Below are 10,062 nucleotides of genomic sequence, written 5' to 3'. Positions count from 1 at the left end.
CTTGTTTTGAAATTTGTTTTCACTGTTTTTCTTTTTCCATAACTTGCCTTGTTTTCATTGCTTTCATGTTTTTATTGCTTTTGTAATCATAACCTTTAGTAGAAACCCAAGTCATCTTATTCAGCAGCATACTTTCCTCTGCTGATAATATTTTGGTTTTGAAGTAAATCAGAGGAACAATGAAGTAATTTGTTTAAAACAAAACAAAAAAAAGGTTTGTATATACACCATGAAAATCCTGTTTTTGATCCAGTTGGGGTTAACCTGTATTACATATCAGCCAGAATTTGAACTTTCTCAGAAAGTAACACTTTAATTTGAATAAATGTTCTTTGAATGACTGAAAGAGTATCTTGGAAAACTTTTGAGGTTTTAAATATAAAAAACATTTTGAAACCCTATTTTAGCATAATACTGGTAATTAGCATGTATTTAGACTTTAAAAAGATGGGGCACAGTAGCATGAGACCAGATGAGAAGAACCTATAGGTAATGGAGTAGATCATGTGTATCATGTTGCCATGGCGATATGGTGAACACTCAGCAAGAAATGTTTCCTTTATGTTTATAAAATTTATGCAACAATAAAGTTGTGAAAGCAGGTTGGTATTCTTCAATATGTTGTAACAACAAGCTAAACAGACATTGCTTGACTACCACTATCAAGGTACACCGGGTTTTATGAAAGCTACCGTTTAAAAGCATCTATGTAGACATTAGCAGATGTATCTGTGTTATTTACATTTGTCAAACAAATTAATGCAACAGAGTTTTCAAATTGGTGATTAGTTGGGTTAGAATACCTTTGGTAGAATTAGTTACCTGCTTTCCATTTTAAATGTCCTGGTACAAAATTTTTGGAGATAATTAAAGTTAGGGTGATGGCAAGAAGGCCTTCCAAGACTTGGACTAGTAATCTAGATTGTCAGCAATTGTAAGAAGGCTCTAATAATGGCACAGCTTTTTCCATTTACTTTAAAAAGGGAAAAATATATTTCAAAAGTATCCGTTTCATGAATATGTAATGTATTATCAATATAGACATATATTTTAGATTCACAGTGTCATTTTAACTCTTAATATGATTAAGCTATAAAAAATTTTGGCCTTACCTATATCTGAGAGGTACGTGTTGGCTGAAACCTTTACTCCATTATTATACATTATTAACTTTTTCCCTTTTAAATAAATGATAGGATAAGAATTATATATATTGTGACCACATTCATTACCAGTGATGTTGCTGGATGGTTATTGAACATGGATGTGTAAATCTGATGTTTTGTGGCTACTTTGAACTGATAACTTTATTGATATTTTGTTTGGCTTTTGAATTTGCAGTGTTATTTTATTACAAATATCCCACTTTTAAACCATAGAGGGACAACCGTTTGAGTTCTCAAAGGAGTTTTGAGGTTTTAAAACTTTTAACGTAATGAGTCACTGGCCTGCACAGCAGCAAGACCATAAAACATGGCAGCTTGTGTTTCATTGAGTTGATGTACAGTAGACCAATAAATGAAAGTTTGTAAATGAACACTTGGAAAAGTCAAACAGCACTCAAATGTGCTAAAGCAACCCCTTCATTGGCACAGTTTCTCCCCCCTTATGTGTTTGCCTACCAAACCGAACATTATCAAAGTTTCCTAACAAAGGTAGAAGTCCTTCACTGCAAGACAGCTGACGCTGGCTGGGAGGTAATGAGCAGTGGTCGCAGTAAAATATTAATCAGTTCTGTTCTCATCTATGATTACAAAGCATGGATCTTCTTTGTGGCTTCCTTGTGTCAAGACACAGTTGAATTGCATATCACAATAGGGTAAGACGCTACCAATCTGGAAAATAAGATTAAATCATATATCTCCTCGTGTTCATAGTCTGGTTACTTTATCATATATAATAAATTGTAAATGGGTTCCGATTAAGATCTTTGAGCTGATTAAAAAAGCATTTTGATAAAAATAACCTCTAGGGCCCAATTTTCATTAAGCTTACAACATTAAAAATGTGTATTTATTTAAATGATCTATTATTCTATGCTTACATGTTATTTTCCCATGATCTGTAAGCAGATTATCACCAAACTTGAAAGGTATAAAAGCCATTCTGTATGCAGTTAACAAATGGAATGTGACTTGTGTTTTTCTATATAAATTATTCTTTTTCTAAAAGGTGGACAAAAAACAATCCCTTCCAAATATCCAGAAACATTCATTCTTCCATAAAGGGCAGAAAATAAACAGCAACATCGTGTGGAAGTTCTTTGGAAATACAAGCATGGAAATTTTTCCATTGCAGTAATGTTTTTCCGTTTGTATTTTCTTTTTATATCTTTTTGATTTGTTGAAACACCTTTTGTGATTGTTAAGCCTTTCACAAAGTCATATGTAGATGCTTGTTTGCTTTTTTGAAACCCCTTAAATAAATGTTGTCCTAATCCTAATAATAAGTCATTCATTACCTCATGTGTTTCAAGGGACATTGTGTAAAGGTCAAAGTTCAGTTAGAGGTTTTTGCTGTGAGACAGATCCCCAAGCTTTTTATGTTTAGGGGTAAAGCATAAATGACGTCATATTTATTTAAGTCTTGTGTCCTTGCTTTATATTTGCATTACAAATAGATGGTGCAGTAAGACGAGAATGATGCATTAAAATACACCAGCATTACTAAGAGATAGCAGAGACAGCGTTTGAATTACATGTAGTGTACAAGAGCAGTGAATGTTGAGGTTTGGACTTTACACTATTTGGGATAAGGACTTGACAAGCAACTTTACTGTACACAATTTGGAGAAAAAACAACAATGTCCGAATATTTGTTTCAGTTCCCATCCAAAAATACCTTCACAACTTCTCGTATGAATTGCCAACATCTCTGTTGAGTTAACAAAGTATCTTAAAGTTTAAGTTAGAAAAGTGAAGAACTTAAAACGGATTTGAAACTATGAGAGTTTAGCTTTAGAAAAAAAACTTGAAGCTTTAACCCCTAGAACCCTACGGACCCACCGGTGAGTCCAGCTGCTACGTGACCTCGTAATTTTAACAAACCCCCAGTATTGATGTAAAAAACACATTTGGCACAGTTTGGTGACATTTATGGATAAATGTGCCAAAATGGCCCCTCCGCCTAAGAAATTTCTCACTAATACCATTCTAAAATAAATATGATTCATCTGATTGATACCAAATTTGGTATATTTTTACACAACATTTAGATTTAAAAGTCTGTACTACTTTTTTGTGCTATAAATAATATTTTGGTAGTGTTTTGCAATGTTTATTTCAAAGAAAATTTTGGCGAGGTTCAAAAAATGCAAAATATTTTGTATTTTGTCCCTAATATTTCAGGCAGGGTCAAAGCTACAATGGTGCTGACACCAGAAAACCATTCTATGACATCTTACCTTTACAGATGTACCAAAAGTTTCTTCTTAAATCTAATAGCTGTGAGGCTATAAGTGATTTACTTTTGTGTGTTTTTGTCAGGCAGAAATTTTTTTATACCCCCTTAGGGTGTAAGAGGTTAAAAAAAAAAAACTAATCAGACTGAGGTTATTTCCCCTTTAACACTTAAAATGTTCACTATCTTTGAACTTTACTCTCTCAAAGGCCCAGTCACAGAGTTGATGAAATCAACTCCCTACCTGTTAGACATGCCACTTGTGATTGGCTGGAAGAGCTGCACGCCCCCCCTCATCATCTCCTATCTGTTCTAGAGTCCACTTTTAATGTTGGATACACTCTTACCTCAGCCAGTTTCAGCATTTGGTCGCAGTCCCAGCCAGGCAGCCAGCAGAATGTCGGATAAAGGAGCTTTCGATACCAATGTGGTGACCCTCACCAGGTTTGTTCTTGAAGAAGGGAGGAAGGCCCAAGGCACAGGAGAACTGACAACCCTGCTTAATTCCATCTGCACCGCCGTCAAAGCAATATCTTCTGCAGTCAGAAAGGCTGGGATTGCTAATCTGTGAGTAGAATTCAATATTCAATACTTTTGCAAATTGTGCATGCATTTCTCAAAAACTCCTACATGTTTGTGATTTTAAATTGCAGCTATCTGTCTGATTGCTCAATTTTAGTCAGCAGAAATGCATGTCTAAACCAAGAAAAGAAAATTAGAGACATAATATGAAAAGCATGTAAATCAGTTTACAGTTTGAACTTGGGCCTGGCCAAAGGTTATTGCTAAATATGCTCTTCACAACCCCAGAGTGCAGAGGATGAGAATGTAGGAAATTTGTTTAAACTGTATTTTCAGACTCACATTACATTAAAATGTGTTGAGGTATTGACTTAAAGGTTTAGCTTTTCCTCTTAAATTTTTCTCTTTTCTCCCTGTGAAGATATGGGATCGCTGGAAGCACTAATGTGACTGGAGACCAGGTGAAGAAGCTGGACATCCTGTCCAATGACCTGGTGATCAACATGATCAAGTCCTCCTTCACCTCCTGTGTCCTGGTCTCAGAGGAAGATGAGAAAGCCATTATAGTGGAGCCAGATAAGAGAGTATGCCTGCAGTTATGTTTTTATAGATGGTTGTAAAAGCATTCTCTATACAGTTCAAAGAATAACAGTTTTTATCTATTAAGGGGAAATACATTGTCTGCTTCGATCCACTGGATGGTTCTTCCAACATTGACTGTCTTGTCTCCATTGGGACAATTTTTGCCATCTACAGAAAGGTCAGTCTCTCATGTCCATTTCAAGCACATAATTGATCTGATCTAATTACTGTTGACCGAAAGATGCAGCTATGGACATTTAAAAAGACATTTAAAACATGCAAATCTAAGCCTACAGAAACTTTTACTTCTCCATAGGCTGTTTTATTGGTGTTGTGGCTCCCCCTACTGTTGAAGCAGAGTAAATACAGAGAAGTTCAGTTAATGCTTTAAAAATTATTTTCCTTGACAGCAAAAAACAAAAAACACAACAAAAAAACAAAAAAAACAAAAACAAAAGAAAAACAACTAAAGACCCTCAATATGCTCTTCATCCTGGAACTTTTTCACATTTTATCTACAAACTCAAACATTATTTAGGTTTATCAGTGTTTTACCTAATAGTCCAACATTAGGGGGGTGGAGGGATAATTAATTTCAACTCAATTCAAAAAATATTTTATTAATTATAGATTGTTTATTGAATTCATTAAGTTATATTTTGTAAAACTGAAAAAAAAAACCTGGGGAATACATTTAGATTCTGGCACTTTTACTGGAAAACTACTTAATAAAATCCATAGAAACATGCAGATGATGTCCAAGATACATAAGAGGGGGAATACAAATACATGTAATAATTGTCAGATTTGAATATATAGAAAACTAAAACCATGTGTAAATAAAAAGGATTGGTTAAGTTAAAACCTATTATTGGAAAGGATGATCTGTCTTTTAACCTATTGTACACATTACATTGTTCTCTAATTCAATAATTCAGAAAGAAATTATCATTTATGCTGATTTTCAGCTTTTTCCAGCTGCTGTACCTGTGCAGTCAGTAACAGGTATTCACCCTATGATGGTAATTTTATTATCCCAGGGGAACCATTTTTTCCAGCTTGCTTATTTGTATGTTTTCTTTTTGAAGTTTATAATACATGTTGGAATGCACAGACTGTAAATAAGTGCATCGCTATTTGTTTGGATTTTATGAGTTTGGGCTCAATATAACTCCCTGGAATTAGGGGTAACTGAAGCATGATTAAATGCAATATTTACAAAAGGAATTTACCTTAATTTTGTCTTTTTGTAAAATTGAGTGTCTCCACATACACTGAGCTTCTGAAAGGTGTTTAAAAAATGAAGCAAAACCTTGAGTTGTGTTTTTAAGCTACAGAGTCTTATCATGTTGGTTTCTCCAACACCTCCATATCATTTCCTAACAACTCTCTTTATTGTCCACAGACAACAGAAGGGGAGCCTTGTGAGCAGGATGCTTTACAGTCCGGCAGAAACATCGTAGCGGCTGGTTACGCCCTGTACGGCAGCGCCACCATGATGGTCATCTCCACCCGTCAGGGAGTGAATGGCTTTATGCTCGACCCTGTAAGACTTAAGATTTTACTGAGATTGCTGTTCATTCTCTTCTCCCAGTATGCATAAAATGTTATTATACCAATGTAAAGTTTTATTTTGTGTTTGTAAATTGTTCTTTAGGCAATTGGTGAGTTCATTCTGGTGGATCGAGATGTGAAGATCAAGAAGAAGGGTAAAATTTACAGTTTGAACGAAGGATATGCACAGCATTTCTATCCAGATGTGACAGAATACCTTCATAAGAAGAAGCATCCAGAGGTAAGAACAGCAGTACTGTAATTCAGCACTAATGTTTCATATTTATATGCAAAGTTAATTTAGGACTCTATAAATCTTATATTCAGGATGGTTCTGCACCATATGGCAGCAGATATATCGGTTCAATGGTGGCAGACGTTCATCGGACGCTGGTGTATGGAGGGATCTTCTTATATCCCGCTAATGTCAAGAGTCCGAAGGGCAAGGTGAGAGTAAAGTGCTTGTGAAAGAAAATTTAATTGCTCTTCTTCAGATAATTGGAGTTAAACTGATGAAGGATCCCAGCAAAACCATGAATCTTGTTTCTTTTTTTTTTAGTTGAGGCTGCTGTATGAATGCAACCCCATGGCTTTCATCATGGAGCAGGCAGGAGGCAAGGCCACTACTGGGTCACAGAACATTTTGGACATCCAGCCCACCAATATCCATCAGAGAGTCCCTGTAGTTTTGGGATCCCCTGACGATGTTCAAGAGTACATTTCCATCTACAAGAAGCATAACAAATGAGGCAGGTCTTTCCTTTACAAATACCCATATTACCATGGAGCAGACATCAACAAAATCCAGTGAATATTGCTTCTACTTCTTTTCACTTTCCCTCTCTTGTCTTTTCCAGGTTAAATCTGAAGTTTGGAAACATACAAAACTGTCAAAACAGCCGCGATCCAAAGTTTATTCATCAGGACATCTGTTTTATCTTAAAAATTCTGTGCTGCACTGATAAAGTCATCAGAACCTCCAATCTAGTTATGTACTCTCCTTAAACCACTGTTGCCTTGTGCTGTTCTCAGCTAAATACCCAGTATTTTTTAAATAAAATATGAATGAAATGGTGCTCATATTTCTCTGAGTTTTATTGTGTTGTTTGTTTTTATTGGTTCTAGGGTAAGTAATGACAGATTATTGATCCATGTGTTTTACTAGAGAGATAAAGTACATGGAAGCTTAAATACAGTTCAGAAAACTGGTCATGAAGCAGGTAAGGTGGGAAAATGAAGCTACATTGCATCATGATTCTTCTCGGAACTCAGTTTTACCATCCATCCATTTTCTGTCACGCTTATCCTAAACGGATGCCTGGTGCCTATTTCCAGCTGTCTACGGGCAAGAGGCGGGGTACACCATGTACAGGTTGCCAGGCAATCCCAGCGCAACACAGAGACACTCACGACAAACAACCATTCACATCCACACGCAAACCTAAGGAGAATTTAGAGAGCACCCGGAGATAACTCACATCTGCTCAGAGAGAAGATGCAAACTCCATGCAGAAAGACCTTAGGCCAGGAATCAAACCTGGAACCTTCTTGCTGCAAGGCAGCAGTGCTACCCACCGTGCCACTGAGCAGCCCCTTAGTTTTACTCTGCATTACATTTTAATCACTGTTTATCATAACTGTATCATAAGCATTTAAAATGGAAGTCTTATCTATGCTTGCACTGATGTATTTCATTGATTTTATATCCATGCATTTTAATGTTTTATGGGTAGTTAAACCTGGAGAGACTCACACAGAGAAAAGTTGCAATTATAAAATATAACATTTATTTATACAGGTAACACAATCACATTCTTCAAAAAAAGTGCTATCTAATTAAAATAGCTGATTGCGAGGTATCATTGACTCTGCAGTCCCTCGCACTGAGCATGCATGTAGCGACAATGGAGAGGAAAACTCCCTTTTAACAAGAAAAAACCTTCAGCAGGAGGTGGGTGAAACTTCGCTTGCATGCGGGAGAGAGAAGCTAGGCCACAAACTAAATGAAGGAGATCTTGAAAGAAGATTGGCTTCGGAGAAGGTGCAGCCCCAAGTTTATTGGCTGGAACTCAACGAGGGACATCACACGTCCCAATTTCCAAAGGCTGTTTTTTTTTTTACAGGGAAAAGATGAACAAATACTTTCTGATTCAAAAGTAAAACAATCAAGAGCCCATCCTACGAAGATTAGTTCAATTCATTTTTATTTATATAGCATCATTTCACAAAATATGTAATCCCAAGGCACTTTACAGAATTAATTCAGACAGATTTGATAAAAAGTTCCTCATCTTATCCCTTCTACTTTCATTAAATCACTGGCTTCTCCCAGAAGAGCATGTAACAACAGCACACAGTCATTTGCGTTGTGTCAGCACCCCCCAATTCTGAGCATGCATACAGGGACAGAGGAGAGGAGAGAACAACTCCTGTGCAATGGGAAAAAATTTCCAGATTTGATTTGATTGGCAATATGATGCTTTCATTTTTTTTCAGAGCATATGGATCTATTTCTTCATTTTTGCTAATAGATCCACAATGGGAGAACTCTCTATCATTGTTTTTAACAAGACTGTTTCCATGGTTTCCAAGATTTTGTAAAAAAAAAAAGAAAAAAAAGAAAAAGAAATAAAACCTAGCAACTTTCCCTGATCCAGTGCCAATTATTCTATGAATTGTTGATACAAATAAAAAGAAACCCCTTAAATAAATTAATAATAAGTTAATTACTTTTCATAGGTGTTGACAGTGGGGTGACCAGTCCCACATTTTTCACTTCTGTCCACAAGCTAAAGCAATGTACCACATTTAACCGTGTCAAGTGTTGGAAAGAAAAGTCTAGTATATTTACAGGCACCTTTCCTGATTATGAAGAAAGCAGATCTACAGATCTGTGTATAGCTGCACCCAGGCGATGACCAAATTGTGCTTTAAACTGAACAGGTAAAGGATTTTGTAACAAAATATGGAGGAAACTATGATTAGAGACGATAAAATACAGTCACAAGTCTTTTTATGAATAATAAAGAGAGTTTCTAAAGGTAACTGTTTCTTTCACAATTCATGATAGAGACAGACCCCTAACTAACAGAGAGTGATTAGGTCAACATCATTAGAACAGGTGCTATTGAACATCAACACTGGGACTGACGTTTTTTTGTTTTTTTTCTCCAAATTAATCACATTTTTCTATTTTCTAATTAGAAAAAGACTCTTACATGTGTGATGGACTGAGCTGTAAGGACAGTCAGGCACAGGTGTATGTCCAAAAACAGGGTTTTATTTTTTACTTAACTCAAAAAATATAAAGTTTAACAATACAAAAATGGATCCAGAAAAGAGGTCAAAGGAACTAAAACTAAGACTAACTCAAATAAACTGACCAAACTTATGAGACAAAGGGGAACTGAAATAGTGGCTGATCAGTCAGCAAAAGAAACATCTATCTATCTATGTCTATCTATCTCTCCTGCAGTATTAAGTTCTTCTTCAGGCATCAGTGCCTCTGATCGCATTCTTTTGTCTCTAAATCTTGTCAACTTACTGTAGCCAGTTTCCTGTAACTGTTGCAAGTCAGTAAAGCTGGCATTTTGAGTCATGATTCTATAGGTCAGGGGTCTAATAATAGTCATATTTACATCAAACAAGATGTGAAACTGTCGTAGTTTTAGTGCAAATGTGATCAGTAGAAAACAAATTTAACCAGAGAACGTTCCGTCAACCTGCAAACATTGAATCATGCATTTCGGAGACAGGAGAAAATTGCAACACAAATGGTGAGGTGCAGAAATGAAGCTACATTGCATCATGATTCCTCTTAGAATTAGATTTGACTCTACTGTATATGAACTTTTAATCGCTGTGTATTATGAATTGATCAAAACCATTTGAATTTGCTGTGTTGTTTGTGCTTGCACTGATGAGCCATACATAATTTGACCTTTCTTATACCTCATCCAAAATAATTAGGTTATTCTGAGCTATTTCCTATATTTATTCTGCCAT

The 10,062-nt window shown here is 35.8% G+C and overlaps 1 protein-coding gene across 1 annotated transcript; it reads left to right on the top strand.

The window, feature by feature from the left end:
- Window positions 1-3,733: 3,733 nt before the first annotated feature.
- Window positions 3,734-7,137, top strand: fbp1b (fructose-1,6-bisphosphatase 1b). Its single transcript, XM_038304945.1, has 8 exons — window positions 3,734-3,966; window positions 4,343-4,505; window positions 4,589-4,681; window positions 5,909-6,049; window positions 6,161-6,298; window positions 6,385-6,504; window positions 6,617-6,806; window positions 6,915-7,137. Exons 1-7 carry the CDS (start codon window positions 3,797-3,799, stop codon window positions 6,803-6,805), a joined length of 1,014 nt encoding a protein of 337 aa, XP_038160873.1. The 5' UTR covers window positions 3,734-3,796; the 3' UTR covers window position 6,806; window positions 6,915-7,137.
- The last annotated feature ends 2,925 nt before the right edge of the window (window positions 7,138-10,062 follow it).

The sequence above is a fragment of the Cyprinodon tularosa genome, unplaced genomic scaffold, assembly GCF_016077235.1.
Source record: "Cyprinodon tularosa strain WSP-4 unplaced genomic scaffold, ASM1607723v1 ctg55, whole genome shotgun sequence".
Classification (NCBI taxonomy): domain Eukaryota; kingdom Metazoa; phylum Chordata; class Actinopteri; order Cyprinodontiformes; family Cyprinodontidae; genus Cyprinodon; species Cyprinodon tularosa.
The sequence above is the reverse complement of the archived record's forward strand: the minus strand, read 5'-3'. Positions and strand labels throughout refer to the sequence as shown.

Excerpts from the sequence above, each read along its gene's own strand:
- fbp1b (XM_038304945.1), top strand. The coding sequence starts at position 3,797 with ATGTCGGATAAAGGAGCTTTCGATACCAATGTGGTGACCCTCACCAGG. Across the intron at positions 4,506-4,588 it reads TAGTGGAGCCAGATAAGAGA|GGGAAATACATTGTCTGCTT; the intron begins GTATGCCTGCAG and ends TTATCTATTAAG. Across the intron at positions 6,050-6,160 it reads ATGGCTTTATGCTCGACCCT|GCAATTGGTGAGTTCATTCT; the intron begins GTAAGACTTAAG and ends ATTGTTCTTTAG.